We start from the raw sequence: 24,219 nt of genomic DNA on the forward strand, positions 1-24,219 counted from the left end.
CCCAAGTTGTTATCAGCGCTCAGTTCAGAAGCCTGCATCTCTGATGGTATGGGGTTGCATTAGTGCATGTGGCATGGGCAGCTTACACATCTGGAAAGACACCATCAATGCTGAAAGGTATATCCAGGTTCTAGAGCAACATATGCTCCCATCCAGACGACGTCTCTTTCAGGGAAGACCTTGCATTTTCCAACATGACAATGCCAAACCGCAAACTGCATCAATTACAGCATCATGGCTGCGTAGAAGAAGGGTCCGGGTACTGAACTGGCCAGCCTGCAGTCCAGATCTTTCACTCATAGAAAACATTTGGCGCATCATAAAACGGAAGATACGACAAAAAAGACCTAAGACAGTTGAGCAACTAGAATCCTACATTAGACAAGAATGGGTTAACATTCCTATCCCTAAACTTGAGCAGCTTGTCTTCTCAGTCCCCAGACGTTTACAGACTGTTGTAAAGAGAAAAGGGGATGTCTCACAGTGGTAAACATGGCCTTGTCCCAACTTTTTTGAGATGTGTTGTTGTCATGAAATTTAAAATCACCTAATTTTTCTCTTTAAATGATACATTTTCTCAGTTTAAACATTTGATATGTCATCTATGTTCTATTCTGAATAAAATATGGAATTTTGAAACTTCCACATCATTACATTCCATTTTTATTTACAATTTGTACTTTGTCCCAACTTTTTTGGAATCGGGGTTGTAAGAGCTGGTCCAACCAATTCACTACATAAGTCACATAATTAGTTGATTAAGATCCACCTGTGTGCAATCAAAGTGTCACATGACGTCTGCATAAACAGGACAAACACCAAGGGGGATGAATACTTTTGCAAGACACTACATTTAAGAGGAACCACAACTGTATTAGACCACATTCTAGCCATGCTATAGATTAATTATATGATCTCTTCACATTGGATAATGAAGTCACATAAAGAATATATACATATATTTACCTGAGCCACATAATGTTAAATTAATATAATGAATATTACAAATATTTATGTATCTGTGTGTGTGTGCGCGCACACGTGCATCATGCTGTGACTCTCCCTTTCTACCAAGCCCCAAAGGTATTCTATTGGATTCAGATCCAGTGACTGGGAAGGCCACTGAAGAACAACGAACTCACTGTCATGTTCAGGAAACCAGATTGAGATGACTGTAGTTTTGAGACGTGGTATATTATCATATGGGAAGAAGCCATTCGAAGTTGGGCAAAAAGATGAGTAAATTGTGGCCATGAAGGGATGCACATGGTCAGCAGCAATACTCAAATAGTCTCTGGCATTCAAGTGATGATTGATTAGTATTAATGGGCCCAAACTGTGCTAAGAAATAATTCCCTACACTATTACACCAGGGGCGGCACGGTGGTGTAGTGGTTAGCGCTGTCGCCTCACAGCAAGAAGGCCCTGGGTTCGAGCCCCGGGGCCGGCGAGGGCCTTTCTGTGTGGAGTTTGCATGTCCTCCGCGTGGGTTTCCTCCGGGTGCTCCGGTTTCCCCCACAGTCCAAAGACATGCAGGTTAGGTTAACTGGTGACTCTAAATTGACCGTAGGTGTGAATGTGAGTGTGAATGGTTGTCTGTGTCTATGTGTCAGCCCTGTGATGACCTGGCGACTTGTCCAGGGTGTACCCCGCCTTTCGCCCGTAGTCAGCTGGGATAGGCTCCAGCTTGCCTGCGACCCTGTAGAAGGATAAAGCGGCTAGAGATAATGAGATGAGATGAGACTATTACACCACCTCCACCAGCTGGGACTGTTAACACAAGGCAGGTTGGGTCTATGGATTCATGCTGTTGGTGCCAAATGTACTATCTGTGTGCTTCAGTAGAAATTGTGATTCCTCAGACCAGGCTACGTTTTTCCCATCTTTCAACTGTCCAGTGTTAGTGAGCCTAGCAGCCTCAGTTTTCTGTTCTTGGCTGACAGAAGTGGAACCTGATATGGTCTTCTGCTGTTATAGCCCATCCGTCTTAAGGTTTCATGTGTTGTGTGTTTGGAAATGCTTTTCTGCTCACCACAATTGTACAGAGTTACTGTAGCCTTTTCGTCAGCTCAAACCACTCTGGCCATTCTCCGTTGACCTCTCTCATCAACAAGGCGTGTCCATCTGCAGAACTGCTGCTCATTGGATGTTTGTTTTTTTCCTTATTGCATCATTCTGAGTAAACTCTAGATATTGATGTGCAGATATTGATGTGAAAATCCCAGGAGATCAACTGTTATAGAAATACTCAAACCAGCCTGTCGGGCACCAACAATCATACCACAGTCAAAATTACAGACGTTTTTTTCCTCCCCATTCTAATGGCTGAAGTGAACATTACCCGAAGCTGTTGGCTCGTATGTGCATGATTTTATGCATCGCACTGCTGCCACAGGATTGGCTGATTAGATAATTGCATGAATGGGTAGGTGTGCAGGTGTTCCTAATAAAGTACTCAGCCAATCACTGACACTGGTGAGCTCAGGAACACCTAATGGCCTGGAAAACCACAGCAGATGACGGAAGAATTCCCTCCCTGGTGAAGAAAAACCCTTCAAGTCAACAATCAAGAAGATCAGAGTAAATACAGAGGTAAACTCATCTCATCTCATCTCATTATCTCTAGCCGCTTTATCCTGTTCTACAGGGTCGCAGGCAAGCTGGAGCCTATCCCAGCTGACTACGGGCGAAAGGCGGGGTACACCCTGGACAAGTCGCCAGGTCATCACAGGGCTGACACATAGACACAGACAACCATTCACACTCACATTCACACCTACGGTCAATTTAGAGTCACCAGTTAACCTAACCTGCATGTCTTTGGACTGTGGGGGAAACCGGAGCACCCGGAGGAAACCCACGCAGACACGGGGAGAACATGCAAACTCCACACAGAAAGGCCCTCGCCGGCCACGGGGCTCGAACCCGGACCTTCTTGCTGTGAGGCGACAGTGCTAACCACTACACCACCGTGCCGCCCCCAGAGGTAAACTTGTATGTCTCATCTCATCTCATTATCTCTAGCCGCTTTATCCTTCTACAGGGTCGCAGGCAAGCCGGAGCCTATCCCAGCTGACTATGGGCGAAAGGCGGGGTACACCCTGGACAAGTCGCCAGGTCATCACAGGGCTGACACATAGACACAGACAACCATTCACACTCACACCTACGGTCAATTTAGAGTCACCAGTTAACCTAACCTGCATGTCTTTGGACTGTGGGGGAAACCGGAGCACCCGGAGGAAACCCACGCAGACACGGGGAGAACATGCAAACTCCACACAGAAAGGCCCTCGCCGGCCACGGGGCTCGAACCCGGACCTTCTTGCTGTGAGGCGACATTGCTAACCACTACACCACCGTGCCGCCCCCAGAGGTAAACTTGTATGTCTCATCTCATCTCATTATCTCTAGCCGCTTTATCCTTCTACAGGGTCGCAGGCAAGCCGGAGCCTATCCCAGCTGACTATGGGCGAAAGGCGGGGTACACCCTGGACAAGTCGCCAGGTCATCACAGGGCTGACACATAGACACAGACAACCATTCACACTCACACCTACGGTCAATTTAGAGTCACCAGTTAACCTAACCTGCATGTCTTTGGACTGTGGGGGAAACCGGAGCACCCGGAGGAAACCCACGCGGACACGGGGAGAACATGCAAACTCCACACAGAAAGGCCCTCGCCGGCCACGGGGCTCGAACCCGGACCTTCTTGCTGTGAGGCGACAGTGCTAACCACTACACCACCGTGCCGCCCCCAGAGGTAAACTTGTATGTAAAATTCAAAAAGGAAGACAAGTTCAAATTTATATACGTTTTTTTAATTTCAACTCCAATACACTGTGGTAGGCAGGTAACATAATAAATTAGTTAATATCTAAATAATTATGGACATGACTGTATAAGCCCCATAATCTAAGTCAGTGGTTCCCAAAGTGGGGGGTGCAGAGCCATTGCGGGGGGGCGCGGATGGAGTGAATGAATGAATCAATAAATTACACTACTAGCATAACATGGAGAAGTTTTTGGCGGGGGGTGCGGGGCTCCCACATAAACGCAAATCAGAGGATGAAGCATCGCCAAATGTGCTTCCAAAGCAAGTTCATTCCAAGGCAAAGACAAGAAAATATGACGACACATATCTTGTCTTTGGATTCACCTGTACAACGGTGGGTAATGAGGAGAGACCGCAGTGTATTGTCTGTCTTAAAGTCCTAGCTTGTGACAGCTTGAAGCCGAACAAGCTAAGACGCCACTTGGAGACAAAACATCCAGAGCACAAAGACAAGCCAGTTGAGTTTTTCAGACAAAAACTCATAAACTGCCGTGCTCAACAGTCCCTATTTACTAAAGCTGCATCCGTGCCGGCAAATGCTCAACTCGCCTCATATAAAGTTGCCTACCGAGTGGCACAGTGTAAAAAGCCGCACACAATAGCGGAGGAATTAGTACTTCCCTGTGCTATGGACATAGTATCAACTGTGCTTGATGACACTGCAGCCAGCAAACTAAGGGCTATTCCTCTGTCCAACAACACCATCGGCAGGCACATTTATGACATGTCAAAGGACATAGAGGAGCAGCTTAATGACAGACAAAGTGCGTGACAGCCGCTTTTCTCTTCAGATGGATGAAGCCACTGACAGTAACAAAGACTGTTTATTAATTACTTACGTCAGATTCATAGATGGAGATGACATGAGGGAGGAATTGCTTTTCTGCAAAAAAGTTACTGACAGAGCCACAGCAGAAGAACTGTTTAAAATCATTGACTCTTACTTGAAAGAGGCCAACCTGAAATGGGGGGACTGTGTGGGGATCTGCACTGACGGGGCGCAGGCTATGGCTGGGAAACGGGCAGGGCTGCAAGCGCTCATCAAGCGTGTCTCCCCCAATGTGCAGTGGACGCACTGCATGATACACCGTGAAGCACTGGCATCTAAACAGCTGAGTCCTGAGCTGAATAATGTAATGACCGACGTTATTGCCACCGTCAACTACATCAAAATACGACCTGTCAAAGCCCGGATTTTTTCGGCACTGTGCGAGGAAATGGGCTCTGACCACACAGCTGTTCTGTTTCACAGCGAGTCCCGATGGCTGTCACGTGGGAAGGTGCTGTCCAGGGTCTTTGAACTGCGAGATGAAATCCGTATCTTTTTGAAGGAAGAGGGCAATGATCTTGCCCACAAATTTTACTGTAACAAGTTCCTCATGAAACTTGCATACCTCAGTGACATGTTTCTGAAACTCAATGAAGTGAATTTGCATTTGCAGGGCACAAATACACACCTCCCACATCTGGCAGATAAAATCACATCATTCACCAGAAAACTTGAGATGTGGCTGCAGTGAGTGAAGGTTGGAAATGTGGACTCATTTGAGAACCTGAAATCATTCATTGAAGACAACAAACTGCAGAACACAGTGATCCCATGCATGAAAGCACACATCTCTGCCCTTCAGAACCTCATCTCAATCTCATTATCTCTAGCCGCTTTATCCTGTTCTACAGGGTCGCAGGCAAGCTGGAGCCTATCCCAGCTGACTACAGGCGAACGGCGGAGTACACCCTGGACAAGTCGCCAGGTCATCACAGGAGTGACACATAGACACAGACAACCATTCACACTCACATTCACACCTACGGTCAATTTAGAGTCACCAGTTAACCTAACCTGCATGTCTTTGGACTGTGGGGGAAACCGGAGCACCCGGAGGAAACCCACGCGGACACGGAGAGAACATGCAAACTCCACACAGAAAGGCCCTCGCCGGCCACGGGGCTCGAACCCGGAACCTTCTTGCTGTGAGGCGACAGTGCTACCCACTACACCACCGTGCCGCCCCCCTTCAGAACCATTTCCAGAAATATTTCCTGATGCAGGATCCCAAAGAATATGACTGGATCCGTGACCCCTTCAGTGCAACACCACCTGCCGACTCCAGCACATCAGAGGAGAAACAGTTCATTGATGTCACCTCTGATTCAACAATGAGGCTGCAGTTTCAGTCAAAGACACTGGCTGCATTTTGGATTGGAGTGGAGAAAGATTACCTACTGCTAGGTAAGAGAGCCCTGGCCATACTTCTTCCTTTTGCCACATCCTACCTATGTGAGATAGGTTTTTCTGCTGTGGCCTCAATCAAGACAAAATACAGATCAAAGCTGGACATTGAAAATGAACTCAGAGTGGCAATCTCAAAACTGCAACCCAGATTTGAGAAGATCTACAGCATGAAGCAGGCCCACACCAGTCACTGAAAAGATGCGAGGATTAAAGGTGTCATTTTTGCACAACAAATCTTTAGGTTTTTGTTTTTTTCTTCTCAGGGAGTTGGTCATGTTTTAAAACTCATTTTTGCAGAGAGGCAATGTTTGAAAACTGCATTGATAATGTTGAATATTAAAAAAAGAAACCTGTTACACAGTTAAGGTGCTTGAAAACAGTTATACTTATAATTATATTGCAATCCTGTAGTTTATGACAGTTTACTTTAATTTGTTCAAAAAAGGTTGAGGTTTGTATTAATAAACTGCAATGGAGTCTGAAAACAAAATATGTGTATGTGTGTCCTGTTTATCTTTTTTTCCCTTTTTGTCTGGGGGGGCGCAAAAATTTTCTTACCTACCAAAGGGGGGCCCAGCAGAGAAAGTTTGGGAACCACTGATCTAAGTGAATTTATTCTCTAAGCTGGTTGTTGTCATGAGTCAATTTACAAACTTATTAACCACAATATCACGCCTGCTTTGCACCACATACTATTCCATGTTCAATACTCTGAGTCTAGCATATACTCAGCTGAATAGTGGTCTACAAATGAAAACTAAAAACCTACCTCTTCACCAAGGACCAATTTAAATAAAACAAATCCCTTGATTTGTGTGGGGTTTTTTTTTGCTCTACTAACTTTCAGCTAACAGAGTTTTAGCTTGATAATATTTTTACAGAAAATAAAATATATAACATGAAAAAAAGTCTTGATCGAGACTATAAAACACTCCTGTAAGTCACCATGGTTACGGTCATTTGCTAAATGCTGTAAAAATAAATGTCTTACCAATGAACCCTGATGAAGGTGGGTTGGGTTGAATGTTCTCCAGTGTGTTGGCCTGGATCATGTCCCATAGTTGCCAGATAAACTTGGGGTGCAGGATGTAGAAAGGCTGAGCAGGAAACTGCTTCCTGTACTTCACGTATGGAGTGAACAGGTTGTAGTCTGGGTTCATATACCACTGAACACAAATATACAGAATTGTATTTTATTACAGTTAAATACTTTATTAATATTCTATTATTATATATTAATACTAATGTATTCCATTTTAAACATATTTATACACTGATCAGCTATAACATTAAAACCCACACTGACAGGTGAAGTGAATAACATTGATCATCTCAATACAATGGCGCCTGTCAAGGGGTGGGATGTATTAGGCAGCAAGAGAGCATTCAGTTTTTGAGCATTAACTTTTTCAGCAGTTTGTGCTACAGTAGCTCTTCTATGGGAGTGGACCATATGGGCTAGCCTTTGTGCCCCATGAGAATCAATGAGCCTTCGACACCCATGACCCTGTCGCTGGTTCACCGGTTGGCCTTCCTTGGACCACTTTTGGTAGGTGCTAACCATTGCATACCGGGAACATCCTACAAAATGTGCCATTTTGGAGATGCTCAGACCCAGTCATCTAGCCATCACAGTTCGGCCCTTGTCAAAGTCACTCAGATCCTTACACTTGCCCATTTTTCCTGCTTCCAACACATCAACTTCATGAACTGACTGTTCTCTTGCTGCCTAATATATCCCACCCCTTGACAACAATGTTCCTTTGTCAATCACTTTTACATTTATGGCACTTTTAAATACTGACAACATTAGTAGGAGGTGATTTTTTAAAATTTAACCTTCTTTAAAATACAGTATCCGTGCTTTGATTGTTTTCATTTTAGAAATAACTTATGTTTTGTTGAGAAGTGCCCTTTATGAATATTTGTTTGAAAATTAGTTTGGTTGCTCTGTACAGTGACTTGCAAAACAACCAGTGTCTTACAAACCAACCTGATTAACAAACAGGATAAAATCATGATCTAGAGTGAGAAAAATCAATTTAAACAACGCCACATTGCCCACCCCTAGTTTTTACACTCACGTATCTTTAATAAATCAGGATATCAGGATCTAAAGCTCTAGTGCAGTGTTTTGATTTATCTGTCATGCTGTCAAAGTGAAGATGTTAAAAATAAATAAAAACAACAGAGGTTGAGTGGAGCAGGGGAAAAAGTGCAGACATACCAAAAGAGAGAGAATATAAGCATGAGAAAAGCGCAAAATTCTATAGCATTAATGCTGACCCTTAAATAGTTGTTTCTATTTCCCTCCTCATTAAAGAATGGATTTACAAAATTCACTATGTCTACAACATAATAACATCATTATGCAGCTTTGAGCTATCAAACAACACATAGTAACAAGGACCGGTTCATTACATTTCCTTCTTGGAACATAGAAAATCTCAGTTTACTAGTTGTTCAAATGACTGACACCACATTCAGTGTTTAGTACACAGTAGATGTTGGAGGCAAAGACAGCGAAGACAGAATAAAGTAATGAATGTCAACAATATATGAAGTAGTTTTTATTGTCTCTTTGAACAAATTCAGTTACCCTGTTTTCAGGTGTCGGGAACAGTTCTTCCAACCTTTATTATTATTATTATTATTATTATATTTACAGTATCAGAATTGTAAAATGGAAGCAACATCAGTACTCACTTTATGCAGATTGACAGTGTATGGCGCAGGATCCCAGGCCACCAGGGTCATATTCTTATATAGTGAGCTTTTGTTGAATTGGTAGCTGGGGTTTGCCAGGATCTACACAGCAAAGGGAAGAAACACTGTGTACATGTAACATTAAAAGATAAAGTATGTGTTTAACAGGCTTGTAGTACTTAAGGCCAAAACTCAGACTCGAGTCTAACTCGTGCCCTAATTTTAAGGACTCGTGACTTGACTTGGATTTGAGCACTGATACTCAGACTTGGACTCGTGCATTAACTGCATTTAGACTCGTAAAGTGGAAACGAGGACTCAGATTTTTTTCTTTATTATTTTGTAACATGCCATAATAATTTGGCATAAGATATTTATATCTACATTAATTTTTATACTAATTTTGTGCAAGAGAATGCACATTCACCTGTTCATATGTCATGTTCAGGAAAAACTAACGCTAATGGTGCTAAAATGCCTGGAGAGAAGCCCCAAGGATTGTCCGTTTTGCTTATACAGACTTCTCGTGCAATGGGAAAAAAATGCACTGCTGTGTGTTCCATGTTGTAGGTGCAATTGGTAATTAAATGATCAAGCTCATTAAATCAGTCTCATTAAATATTAAATCAGTCTCAATTAATCTCATTAAATCAGTCTCATTGGATCAGTCTCATTAATTAATACCATTAATTTTGGTGCTTAATAATAAATTACCAAACAGCTAAATTATGGTATATTCCAAATTATTATGATCACTTATTGTATTACATAACTCATATGCACCTTGGAATTCTTTTGAGATTGGATGGCTTCAAAAATATCGGAACACAAATAAACACACAGTTTCAATAATAATTGAATTTATTATAACAAAGATAAAATTGAATAATGTCAGCAGATATATATATATATATATATATATATATATATATATATATATAATATACACGTCGCCCGGGTCAACAAGGTCTGCGTCAGTTGCTAGGGAACCAGGGCAAACTGATGAGAAATGGGCTACTGGAACAAGACATCAATGGACGAGGACAGAAAATACGGATTTGCTGGAATGCTACTATACAAGCAATCCCAGAGAGAGGGGATACATGCAGAGAATGTGGGACCATTGGATACTTCGAAACCCACAATCAAGGCTAACAAAGAAACAGCTATTAGCCCAGTGTTCCAACATCCATAATCGAAATCTGCTATCACAACTAGAGATTAATGAAATACAACAACGATGCTACGGCAAGGGGGAGCCAGGAAGACAGGTCAGCGGGGAGATGTCATCATCCCCACAACCAGAGATTGGGTACCAAGCCCCAATAGCTAACAGCCTCAACACAAGAGCTGCTGACCTGAGAAGGAAGATCGTGACCCAACTGGAAACCTGGAGCCCCCGACGAATACCGAAGCTGAGTTGCTAAGTACCTTCAGAAGATCTACTAGTAGATGTGAATGCTGCTCTGAAGACAATCTCCACAAGAACCATCACTGAGACCAACAAGCTGATACACAGTACAGCAACAGTAATCATGGAGATGCTTGGACACAAGGTGGGCTCGGGACATAACAAACAGTATCCACCATGGAAGAGACGATTAGAGGCCAAGATAAAGGCAGCAAGGAGAGAAGTTAGCCAGCTAGCTGAACTACAGAAAGGGAACATGGTGAATAAAGGGGCGCCCAGGAAGTACAACTCACTCTCCATACCAGAGGCACTCGAAACTGCCAAACAGCGACTAACAGCTCTGGCCACCCAGTTGAGGAGATACACCAAGGAAGGAGAGGCCAGGAGAATAAACAAGCTGTTCTCCACTGAACCAGCCAAGGTGTACTCTCAATGGCAGGGGAACAACAACCGGTCAGACCCACCAAGAGCTGAGGTGGAAAAATACTGGAAAGACATATGGGAAAGAAAGGCATCACACAACACCGATGCCCAATGGTTAGTGGACCTAAGAGCTGACCACAGCAACCTCCCAGAACAAGAACCAGTAACCATCTCAATGGCAGACGTCCAAGAAAGAGTGTCAAAGATGAAGAGCTGGACAGCACCAGGCCCCGATATGATCCATACGTACTGGCTGAAGAAGCTAACTGCACTCCATGAACGCCTAGCAGCACAGATGAACCAGCTGCTGAGGGATGGAACCCACCCAGAATGGCTAACCCAAGGCAGGACAGTCCTAATCATGAAGGACCCCCAGAAGGGACCCATCCCATCCAACTACCGGCCAATTACCTGTCTCTGCACAACATGGAAGGCCCTGTCAGGCATCATTGCGGCAAAAATGAGTAAGCATGTGGCTCAATACATGAGCGAGGCACAGAAAGGAATTGGCAGTAACACCAGAGGAGCCAAGCACCAGCTACTGGCCGATAGAACAGTCGCCCGAGACTGTAAGAAGAGACAGACCAACCTGTGCACTGCCTGGATTGACTACAAGAAAGCCTACGACTCAATGCCACACACATGGATACTGGAATGTCTGGAACTGTATAAGATCAACAGGAACCTAAGGACCTTCATACAGAACTCAATGGAAATGTGGAAGACAACCCTAGAGGCCAACTCAAAACCCATTGCCCAAGTCAACATCAAGTGCAGCATATACCAAGGAGATGCGCTATCACCACTGCTGTTCTGCATAGGCCTGAACCCCCTCAGTCAGATCATCACGAAGAGCGGCTACGGGTACCGATTCCGTAGTGGGGCAACAATCAGCCACCTGCTCTACATGGATGACATCAAGCTGTATGCCAGGAATGAGCGAGAAATAGACTCGCTGATCCACACCACCCGGATCTACAGCGATGACATAGGGATGTCATTCGGATTGGACAAGTGTGGCCGGATGGTCTCAAAGAGAGGCAAGATGATCCGGACTGAAGGGATTGACCTACCAGAGGGCAACATAGGTGATATCCAAGACAGCTACAAGTACCTTGGCATCCCACAGGCTAATGGAAACCATGAAGAGGCCACAAGGAAGTCAACCACAGCCAAATACCTCCAGAGAGTAAGGCAGGTCCTGAAAAGTCAGCTGAATGGTAAAAACAAGGTCCGAGCCATCAACATGTACGCACTACCAGTCATCAGATACCCCGCTGGTATCATAAACTGGCCAAAGGAGGAGATAGAAGCCACAGATATCAAGACTAGAAAGCTCCTCACCATGCATGGAGGGTTCCACCCCAAGTCCAGCACCCTGAGACTATACACTAAGCGGAAAGAGGGAGGCCGAGGGCTAGTGAGCGTCAAGACCACGGTCCAGGATGAAACATCGAAAATCCGAGAATACATCAGAAAGATGGCCCCAAAGGATGAACTGCTAAGTGAATGTCTCAGGCAGCAGAACCCTGATGAGAGTGCAGAGGAGGAGGAGGAACAGACAACCTGGAGAGACAAACCCCTACATGGCATGTACCACCGTCAGATAGAGGAAGTGGCTGATATCAAGAAATCCTACCAGTGGCTGGATAATGCAGGACTGACAGACAGCACAGAGGCACTAATCATGGCAGCACAAGAACAGGCCATAAGCACAAGAGCCATAGAGGCCAGGATCTACCAGAGTAGATCAGACCCAAGATGCAGACTGTGCAAAGAAGCCCCTGAAACAGTCCAGCACATAGTAGCAGGGTGTAAGATGCTAGCTGGATCAGCGTACATGGAGAGGCACAACCAAGTGGCTGGGATAGTATACAGGAACATCTGCAACCAGTATGGAATAGAAATACCCAAGTCCCAATGGGCCATACCACAGAAGGTGGCTGAGAACAACAGGGCCAAGATTCTGTGGGACTTCAGCTTCCAGACTGACAAACAGATCCTGGCTAACCAACCAGACATAGTGGTGGTGGACAAAGAGCAGAAGAGGGTGGTGGTGATAGATGTGGCGATCCCAGCTGACGCCAACATCAGGAAGAAGGAACATGAGAAACTTGAGAAGTATCAAGGGTTGAAAGAGCAGCTGGAACGGATGTGGAAGGTCAAGGGTTGCGTGGTCCCCGTGGTAGTGGGGGCACTTGGGGCAGTAACCCCCAAACTGGGAGAGTGGCTCCAGCAAATCCCAGGAACAACATCTGAAGCCTCAGTCCAGAAGAGCGCAGTCCTAGGAACATCGAAGATACTGCGCAGAACCCTCAAACTCCCAGGCCTCTGGTAGAGGACCCGAGCTTGAGGATGACATGGATACCACCCCCCCGCCGGGGGTGAGAAGGAGATTTTATATACAGTGTATGTGTTATGTGTGTGTGTGTCCACGTGGCCTGAACAAAGAGTTAGCCTGGATGGCTAGCTAAGGTGTGCTTGTGTGTGTGTCCACGTGGCCTGAACAAAGAGTTAGCCTGTGTGTGGCCTGAACAAAAGAGTTAGCATGGATTGCTAGCTAAGGTGTGTTTGTGTGTGGCCTGTGGCCTAAACAAAGACTAGCCTGGATAGCTAACTCCACTAGCTTATAGCACTACTAAATCCACCGAAATCTTGATGAGGTCAAAATGTGTAATAAGGAAATTGAGGATGTTAGTAAGGAATAGAGAAGCATGCACAGCCTATCTATTAAACAATTGAGAGGTCAAAACAAAATAGAACAATCATCAATTCAACATCCTAAGTGTTTACAGTGTACACAATTAAACTGTTCCTGAGTTTAAATTCACACTGCTTCATAAAAGCTAATTCCTAAGACTAGTCTTTTTGCCCAAAATGCCAAATCTTAGTGTCTTGCCTCTACGCAAAATTATGAAGAGATGTTCTGAGACTTTTGGAGTTTCACCGTTGTGGAGCATGTGAGTCGCTTCCGTGGAAAGCAGAGGATTTCTTGGTCCGACGCGTGATCGCTCGTGATGAAAAGAAAGTCTCTGATCAGACAATGTGTACACGCTTTAATTAGAAGGATCCGGTCGCTTCTAACATTAATTAACTGCTTGGGCTGCAGTCCGTACGTACGTATAATGAATAACTGAAAACCGGTTGTAACTCAAACTGAGTTTAAAATCACGCGATTCTAGGATCTACCGTGGCCAAAGGTGAAAGAAAAGCGTGAAACTCTGATTCTCGAGGAAAAGAAAAGAAAAGACGTCTTTATCTGGTTTCTCTTTGTGTCCAGACAGCTGCTCCAGACGGAAAAGAGGAAGAGCGGAAACATGTTCCGTTACTTATGCCTTCATGGACGATGTGACGTTGGTGATCCTGCCCCGGCGTGACGCAGGTCACGCGGAAGTTGGCTGATGGGAAATGTAGTTTCTTAAAGGGACTGTGTGTGTACCTACAATGTGTAGAAGAATTATTGAGGAGACAACGGGGACAACCTCGAACTTCAATCGTCATTTGACAAGACTCCACACAGAGAAGGAAGTGACACACTATGTTCATTGCTCTGTTGATAGCAGGGTTTGCTTGCTGAATGATGAACTAGCTTGTGTTAACCCTCTCTCATGTTATTGGTCCTGTTGATAGTGGGTGGGGCTTGCTGAGCGATGAACAAGCTTTTTATCTGTAACCTATTAACTAAAATGGGGCTGTCAAACAGTAACGTTAGTCCAACACAGTAGCAGAGGCGCTTTCACATAAAGGCAGCAGCAGCCACCGTCAAATGGTGCAGTTGGAGTCTTGTTCTCTGACTCAACTCAGATCAATCGTGGACTCAACTTGGACTCGACTCGAAATTTTCTTTAATGACTTGGACTTGACTCTGACTTGAACACTGGGGACTCAAGACTGGACTCAGACTTGAGGTATGGTGACTCGACTACAACATTGGTGTTTAATCATATCCAGTGTCCATACAGGCCTCAGTTATTTACACAAAATTACTATGGATCATATACTATGATAAAGACAAAATCACTGAAATCACTTATAGCACTGTTGAATCATCTAACCCGATTGGTCAGAAGATACTGATTAATTTTCTATAACAGGCCAGCTCTAGAAGTAGTGCAGCATGTGATTCAAATTATATATTAATGTGCTCATTTTAACATTATTTTGACATTATTATTTCTATTCTAACAACTCATTCATGGCTACTTGTATGGTGAACGCTCTACATATTATACACAAATAATAAACAGATTTAAAAAATGATCTGTAATTTACAACAAAGAAAAGAAAACGTATAAATGTTGATGTGGTGAATTCTTCTCTTAGGAGACATATGGAACGGGTGTCAGGTGTCAGTGCTTTGCAACAGTAAGTTTTCCAACACAAGTCTTCAGAATGGAGGAGTGTGCACATTTCGATTTCTTGGTAACCTGACAAGCTGCGTATTTTATCTTATTAATGTCAACAGTGGAAAAATAAAAGGCTTGTGAGGGAAAGACTCTTTACAGCCGGTAATATTATCAGGTAAGTGATGACAGGAAATGACTTGTCTCACAGGTGTTCTATAATATTGAATGGCATGACGTGTTGATTAATAAAATAAAAAATGTAATTGTTTGAACTGCTGTGGTATAAAGAGAGAGAGAGAGAAAGAAAAGCACTTTTGGATATGCTGTTAAAGGAAAATGATCCACTTTGGGGCATCACAACACCCCACTGAGTTCTATTGCTTCCATACAGTACTTATGCTTCTGGAACATCTTTATCACAGAACAATTATTTTATTTTGTGAATTTAAAAAAAAATGGCACACATTCATAAAACAGACAAGTATGAACATGATCTCACCTGGGAATTGATGATGCGAATGGTAGTCTTACTCCCAACGTCTCTTTCGTACCCTTTGGTAGGGGCTGAATTAAACCTCAGAACAGCATCATGGGAATCTAGAAGAGATCCAATATCAATACCATAAGCTTTTATTTTACTTTTATCAAGTGTAATATACCTACACTTTTGAGCATGTGTTTTCACACCAAACATGCATTGCATTTTATGGAGTTGTGGTGTTTAACACAAAATGTGGAGGTGGATACATGGTGACAAATTTTTTTTAAAAAGTCATGATGACTTAAGTTGTACTCCATCGCTCAAAGCTTATCATCTGGGTATAATGATGCAGAAGTTGGTTTGTTATTTGAGTTTTACAACCCACCTTTAAACACTACTTTAAGGGGCAATATATTGCCAGTAGATCATGTATGTAAGCCTTTGTCCACAAAATGGGAATGTTCTTCAACTTTATACTTAAATGAAAATACATTAAATGCTAATTACCAAATTATTGTGGGGGACTGAGTCTTCTAATCCCTAAAAGAACTGTGTCTAGATTTTTATATGGCTTGTTAAATTTGACAAGACACAAAAAGTGTCAAAGTGAAACAAGAAATTGTAAAATTACAAGAAGGATTTATAAGAAATATCACAGTAGCTTTCTGTTTTACACATCTCTGAACGAAATATGAGAATATTACAATACATACTATAGGGCTTTCTCTTGAGTACCAAATGGTCTGTAAAAGCTAAAAATGACTTACATAGATATAACACAGCATCAAAAGTATTAATTATAAGCAACAAAGTCTGTTAAGCTGTCTAGACTTAGCAGACTGTTTAGCTTCTATGTCATTCTTGCTTAAATGTATTTGAATGGAAACATACGCATAATATAAATATATGCAAAATGTATGGAAATTTGTGAGGCAGAGACTACACATGTACAGTGGTGCTTGAAAGTTTGTGAACCCTTTAGAATTTCCTATATTTCTGCATAAATATGACCTAAAACATCAGATTTTCACCCGAGTCCTAAAAGTAGATAAAGAGAACCCAGTTAAACAAATGAGACAAAAATATTATACTTGATCATTTATTTACTGAGAAAAATGATCCAATATTACATATTTGTGAGTGGCAAAAGTATGTGAACCTTTGCTTTCAGTATCTGGTGTGACCCCCTTGTGCAGCAATAACTGCAACTAAATGTTTCCGGTAACTGTTGATCAGTCCTGCACACCGGCTTGGAGGAATTTTAGCCCATTCCTCCATACAGAACAGCTTCAACTCTGGGATGTTGATGGGTTTCCTCACAAAAACTGCTTGCTTCAGGTCCTTCCACAACATTTCGATTGGATTAAGGTCAGGACTTTGACTTGACCATTCCAAAACATTAACTTTATTCTTCTTTAACCATTCTTTGGTAGAACGATTTGTGTGCTTAGGGTTGTTGTCTTGCTGCATGACCCACCTTCTCTTGAGATTCAGTTCATGGACAGATGTCCTGACATTTTCCTTTAGAATTCACTGGTATAATTCATTGTTCCATCAATGATGGCAAGCCGTCCTGGCCCAGATGCAGCAAAACAGGCCCAAACCATGAGACTACCACCACCATGTTTCACAGATGGGATAAGGTTCTTATGCTGGAATGCAGTGTTTTCCTTTCTCCAAACATAATGCTTCTCATTTAAACCAAAAAGTTCTATTTTGGTCTCATCCATCCACAAAACATTTTTCCAATAGCCTTCTGGCTTGTCCACATGATCTTTAGCAAACTGCAGATGAGCAGCAATGTTCTTTTTGGAGAGCAATGACTTTCTTCTTGCAACCCTGCTATGCACACCATTGTTGTTCAGTGTTGTCCTGATGGTGGACTCATGAACATTAACATTAGCCAATGTGAGAGAGGCCTTCAGTTGCTTAGAAGTTACCCTGGGGTCCTTTGTGACCTCGCCAACTATTACACGCCTTGCTCTTGGAGTGATCTTTGTTGGTCAACCACTCCTGGGGAGGGTAACAATGGTCTTGAATTTCCTCCATTTGTACACAATCTGCCTGACTGTGGATTGGTGGAGTCCAAACTCTTTAGAGATGGTTTTGTAACCTTTTCCAGCCTGATGAGCATCAACAATGCTTTTACTGAGGTCCTCAGAAATCTCTTGTTCGTGCCATGATACACTTCCACAAACATGTGTTGTGAAGATCAGACTTTGATAGATCTCTGTTCTTTAAATAAAACAGGGTGCCCACTCACACCTGATTGTCATCCCATTGATTGAAACCACCTGACTAATTTCACCTTCAAATTAACTGCTAATCCTAGAGGTTCACATACTTTTGCCACTCACAGATATGTAATATTGGATCATTTTCCTCAATAAATAAATGACCAAGTATAATATTTTTGTCTCATTTGTTTAACTGGGTTCTCTTTATCTACCTTTAGAACTTGTGTGAAAATCTGATGTTTTAGGTCATATTTATGCAGAAATATAGAAAATTCTAAAGGGTTCACAAACTTTCAAGCACCACTGTAGCCCCGTCATCATCTGCATGCATAAAAACAGATTTTCCATTTCAAAGTCTGATTCAAACCTGATCAAGATGAGTGCATAACCACACGCCTCCACAGACATTCGGGTGAAAAGAAAAAAAAAAAAACTTCGTTTTACTCTAAAGCAACAACTTTGTCTCATTCAGCTTACTGTTGTAAACTGAACCTGGCTTTTACTGTTTTTAGCTTTAAACAAAAATGAAAGACTAAAGATGCAGGAAAAAGCAAAGGAAGGATGAACAGAGGAAGGATGAATGAGAAATTAATGGTTAGAGTCTAAACATGATGAATGCAGCATGTTGACCACTGAATAGCAGCTTAATGAAGTCAGTCATGATGCAGATAAAAAGATGAAAGTAGAGGAGTACTTCCTCTCTCTCTCTCTCTCTCTCTCACACACACACACGCGTTTTCTAAAAAAAGAAGAAAGGGGACTCATTTTCATTAATTCTGGGTTTTGTTAAAACACTTTATATCTGGCGTACACAGTAACGCCATGTTCAGGATCAATGCTAATTCCTATCTAGATTTAATATAAAACAGTTTCCTCTAGTCATCAAACACTAAAATGGAAAAAATAGTGGTGAATACAAATATATGAAGACTAGCAGTTGCACACTTGCTGGGGTAAAAATCACATGGTATTTTTTTTTCATGGTGAACAGAAAATGACTGGTTTGTATTTTGATAGATGTAGTTGGTGGTTGTAGAAACTGAAAAGAGAAACTGATTCTAACCAGCCTCTACAGTACGAATTATTTTCAACAATTTTTTGACAAGGCGGCACGGTGGTGTAGTGGTTAGCACCGTCGCCTCACAGCAAGAAGGTCCTGGGTTCGAGCCCCGGGGCCGGCGAGGGCCTTTCTGTGTGGAGTTTGCATGTTCTCTCCGTGTCCGCGTGGGTTTCCTCCGGGTGCTCCGGTTTCCCCCACAGTCCAAAGACATGCAGGTTAGGTTAACTGGTGACTCTAAATTGACCGTAGGTGTGAATGTGAGTGTGAATGGTTGTCTGTGTCTATGTGTCAGCCCTGTGATGACCTGGCGACTTGTCCAGGGTGTACCCCGCCTTTCGCCCGTAGTCAGCTGGGATAGGCTCCAGCTTGCCTGCGACCCTGTAGAAGGATAAAGCGGCTACAGATAATGAGATGAGAATTTTTTGACAAGTGGACAACCCAACTGATTCAGACTGAGACTGAGTACTGTAGTGTAATGTAGTACACATGTACTGGTGTTATGTGGGAAGTTTTGGGAGATTGTGTGATTCTATACAAACCTTTCCTACTCAGAGATGGAGATATTTACTGTTTTTCCTCAAAAACAAAACCTAATAAGAAAAAATAAAAAGGATCACTCACATAAGAACAATGCTTTAAATTGGACCCAACATTAATTTATGACCAGTAGATGGCAGAAGAAGCCTGAAGATAGCAAAGAGAACCCCTTTTTTTCTGAGGATACTGCAATATACAAACGATGCTTGGCGCTAATGTTTGAGGCAACCAGGGTTAATACTAATTACAATCACTGTCAATGGTACTTCACTGAATAAGTTGCTCAGTTGATCAGACTTCACAAAAATATATTAGGTTCACGGTTTCTCTCTGCATGTATCAGTGTCCTCAATGGAAGCCTTCTCATGTCTGCTCTTGGCTGTGCTGATGCTGGCTTTCCTGATTGTTCTTAAGTACTTTAAGCCACTGAGAAGAGAGGGAGGGAATGCTCAGCATGGGAATTATTTTGAGACGTGAGCAGGTCTAATGGGCTTAAGCGAACCACAGGCCTATCAGCTCTTTGTGAAAATAAAGCACGTAAATAAATCAGGACACATCGTTAATGGCATCAGAATATGGACTGTAAATACAATTGATTAGTGTTAGAGCATGATGTGCAAATCTCAGACAGCTAGTATACTTATAGAAAGAGACATAAGGTGTGACTGGTTAACCAGCTAATCTCATTATGTAAAGGGACAAGATAAAATTGTAATATCAGTATGGAGTGACTCCTGAAACTGCACACTACACGTCCAAAAGAGGAACAAAGGGAGTTGGGCTGTCGTCATGGAAACAATTTCACTTCCATTGCCCATTGAAATGTCACTCTGCTTCTGTGGGTGCCAAAGCTGGCACCATGCACCCAATGGCCCCAGGATAATAGCAAAGGCCATGAGGATCCCACAGTCTGACACTCTAAAGTAAGGGGGTGAAGGACAGCAAAGCCAAATTCAACCCAAAAAAGAGGTCAGAAAGCTGGAGCTACAGTTTCTCTCTCTCACTCTTTCCTGTCACAGAAAGATAACTGAAAATATGTGACGGAAACTTAGATCATTTATCCTTAACCCCATAGTAACCATTCAGCCTAGACATGTTTGGTGTATTCAGTTTGTATCTTCAGTGTAAAGCTATGAGGCTAATGTAACTAACCAACACCATACAGTCAGTTCCAGAAAGAACGCCACTCTAGAAAAAGATGGGTAAAAAAAAAAAAAAAAGCTTACGATTGTTTGGGTGGTTTATTGCCTTATTGAAAAAAAACCTGTCATACTGAAACTGTAAAAAGAAGGATGGGCATAATACAAAAAAAAAAAAATCCCCACAGTTAGTGTGGCTGGGCTGTTGGGCTGATTTAGTCATTCATAGAAAGTTAAAACTAGGTCATGGTGGGACTTTGCAGCTTGGCAATGAGATTCTTTTTTTGTCTAAAACATCCACAGAAGGCGGCACGGTGGTGTAGTGGTTAGTGCTGTCGCCTCACAGCGAGAAGATCCGGGTTCGAGCCCCGTGGCCAGCGAGGGCCTTTCTGTGCGGAGTTTGCATGTTGTGTCCGCGTGGGTTTCCTCCGGGTGCTCTGGTTTTCCCCACAGTCCAAAGACATGCAGGTTAGGTTAACTGGTGACTCTAAATTGACCATAGGTGTGAATGTGAGTGTGAATGGTTGTTTGTGTCTATGTGTCAGCCCTGTGATGACCTGGCGACTTGTCCAGGGTGTACCCCGCCTTTCACCCGTAGTCAGCTGGGATAGGCTCCAGCTTGCCTGCGACCCTGTAGAACAGGATAAAGCGGCTAGAGATGATGAGATGAGATGACATGAGACATCCACAGAAGTGTTTCAATAGCAACAGATTCAAGCTTTTGTAAAGGCCATCCCAATCCCTTGATTTAAACCCTATTGAAAACTTGAAGTGACTTAAAGAGGAGTGTCTACAACAAAGGATCATCTGGAGAGATTGTGTATTGAGGAGTGGTCTCAGGCTACATCCACACGACAACGGCAACGAGATGTTATTAAAAAAAATATCGCGTCCACATGGGCAACGGATCAGTAAAATATCAGGTACATATGGCAACGCAACGCTTGCTGAAAACGATGCAATACACATGCCACACCTCTAGGGGCACTGTAAGACGGTCCCTTCGGAGACACCAGAACAATAGAAGAAGTAAGGACGCATGCACATAAACTATTATGCGCGAGACTTCATATTAGCCACAAAGTCAGAAAAATCTGTTCGTAAAATTACATTATAATGACCAAATACAATGAAAAGTATTTTTCCAGTCTCACCTGTGAAAGGTAATCCCTTGTGATCTCGTTTGGACGGCAAACCTGTTGGTACAGTTAAACGCAGCACATGAATGAGGCATCTTTATTCTCCGCTTTGACCCATCCAATATGGCGGCGAGGATGACGTATGATTCTACGCGGAAGGCGGCGTCTTTAATGGTCCGGAATAAATTGAATGCTACACGTTGATGGATTAATTTGTTCTTCTACGCCCTTTTTGAGGAATGTATTGTAGGACTTAAACCAACATCTGAAGAGGTGAGATCACTCCTTTTTTTCCCTATTTTTGCTGGCGGGATTGACTCTCACACTCACTCTCTCTCTCACTTTGCACCATTACACAATAAATATTCACAGTGAAAATATTTTGTAAGCGCATTTCATGAACCAAGTTATAGGATTTGTTGACAACTTGCATCGAGTTCGTTACACTTCTACCCGGTGTGAAGCACATGTGGTTGTGACGTCATCGTAAACAAATCCGTTCTACTCATCCAGACGACTTTGCAACGGCGCCGTTGCCAGATCTTTCCACTCTGGAACCCGTTCTCAAAAGATTTCGTTTTGGGGCACCCAAAATGCCGGTGCCGTGTGGACGCCAGGCCGAAATGATAAACAATTTTATCGGATTCACCTGAATCCGTTGCCGTGTGGACAGGGCCTCAGATTCCTTCCTCTGTATTTGCCAAATCTCATCAAGCATTATAGGAGTAGACTCCATGCTGTATGTAAAGAAATATTCATGAAAAAGTCAAGAAAAACTGGTATGGTAGACTCTCAAATATGAGGACTCATAGACCAGTCTTAATTCAGTACCCAATTTTACTTATCTGGTTTTTGATACTGTCATCAATACAATAGTATCTCACATAACTAAAATTATTATCTTAAGAACACTAAAACATTCATTCAGATAGACTTAGATTGTTGGTTTCCACTTTTGTGGAAAGCAGGTGCCTATAGATATACAGATATACACTTATGTGCAAAATAATAGCAGTGTATTTAAAACAACTGAGAAAAAGCTCAATCCTCAGAATAGCATTTATTTCCATATACACAAAGGCACTGGGAGCACTGCACATTCAATTCCAAATTAAAACATGAACAAAATATCAATTTTAAACTGAAAATGAAGAAAAAAGAATAATAGGCTGTTCAAAAAAACAGCAGTGTCTGCATTTTCATTTACAAACTCGAATGTTTACAGTATAAACTGAAATTTGTTTACAGATTGAGCTTTTCTGTTAATCACTGAACTAATATTGAGTTGTATAACCTTTATTTCTGATAACTGCTTTATATCTGTGTGGCATGGAGTCAACTAACATCCGACACCTGCGAAGAGATATTCCAGCCCAAGCTGACAGGACTACATTCCACAGTTCTTCTGCATTCTTGGGTTTTGCATTAAAAACAGCATTTTTTGTGTCTCTCCACAAATTCTCAAATCGGACTGAGGTCTGGAGATTGGGCTGGCCACTTCATAACATCAATCTTGTTGGTCTGGAAACAGGATGTTGCCCGCTTGCTGGTGTGTTTGGGGTCAATGTCCTGCTGAAACACCCATTTCAAGGGCATTTCTTCTTCAGCATAAGGCAACATGACCTCTTCAAGTATTCTGATATATTCAAACTGGTCCATGGTGCCTGGTATGCGATAAATGGGCCCGACTCCAAAGTATGAGAAACATCCCCAAACCATTATGCTTGCACCTCCATGTTTTACAGTCTTCACAGTGTACTGTGGCTTGAATTCAGTGTTTATGGGTCGTCTCACAAACTGTCTATGGCCTTTAGACCCAATAAGAACAATCTTGATCTCATCTGTCCATAGAATGTTGCGCCACTTCTCTTTAGGCCAGTCAATGTGTTCTTTGGCAAACTGTAACCTTTTCAACACGTCTTTTTTTCAGCAATGGTACTTTACGAGGGTTTCTTGCAAATAGTTTGGCTTCACATAGGCGTCTTCTGATTGTTGCAGTACTCACAGGTACAGTAACTGAAGATCTTCTTTGATTTCCCTGGAGCTGATCATTGGATGCTTCTTTGCCATTCTTGTTATTCTATGATCTACGCGGATGGTAATATTTCTTTTCCTACCACGTGTTTCGGGTTTTGTTTGCCATTTTAAAGCATTTGAGATCATTTTAGCTGAGCAGCCAATTACAGTATTTTCTGCACTTCTTTATATTTTTTCCCCTCTCCAATCAACTTCTTGATCAAAATTATTTCTCCTTCGGTACAATGTCTGGAACGACCCATTTTACTCACTGAGCAAGGGCTAAAACCAGCAGGTACAACATTTGCTACACTCCTTCTTTAAATAAGGGCCATAATTGACACCTGTTTCTTCACAGAATGAATGACCTCACTAATTGAACTCCACACTGCTATTAATTTGAACACGCTGCTATTAATTTGAACACGCCCCTTTCATTAAATGAGTCAATTACACCCAATTAGCAGAGTGTATGTCGTGACTGTTGATTCCGTTGGCTGCCCATTACTCGGCTACACCTATTTTTTACCATGTTGTATTATCTTTTCTGCCAAAATCAGTAATTAAAACACGTTAGTGATGTTAGACTGCTATTATTTTGCACATAACTGTACATGCCTATGGTATAATTGTAATTGTGAATTCATGCA

General features: G+C 42.5%; 1 protein-coding gene across 1 annotated transcript in view; it reads right to left on the reverse strand.

Annotated features, from left to right (window-relative positions):
* st6gal2a (ST6 beta-galactosamide alpha-2,6-sialyltranferase 2a) overlaps positions 1 to 24,219 on the reverse strand; it is a 118,655-nt gene that overhangs the window by 3,634 nt on the left and 90,802 nt on the right. Inside the window, exons 4-6 of the mRNA XM_060929673.1 lie at positions 15,460 to 15,557; positions 8,781 to 8,882; positions 7,066 to 7,240 (exon numbers count right to left, since the gene is read on the reverse strand). Coding sequence (XP_060785656.1) covers positions 7,066 to 7,240; positions 8,781 to 8,882; positions 15,460 to 15,557 — 375 coding nt within the window. The remainder of the gene's footprint in view (positions 1 to 7,065; positions 7,241 to 8,780; positions 8,883 to 15,459; positions 15,558 to 24,219) is intronic.

Source organism: Neoarius graeffei, chromosome 9 (assembly GCF_027579695.1).
Source record: "Neoarius graeffei isolate fNeoGra1 chromosome 9, fNeoGra1.pri, whole genome shotgun sequence".
NCBI lineage: Eukaryota > Metazoa > Chordata > Actinopteri > Siluriformes > Ariidae > Neoarius > Neoarius graeffei.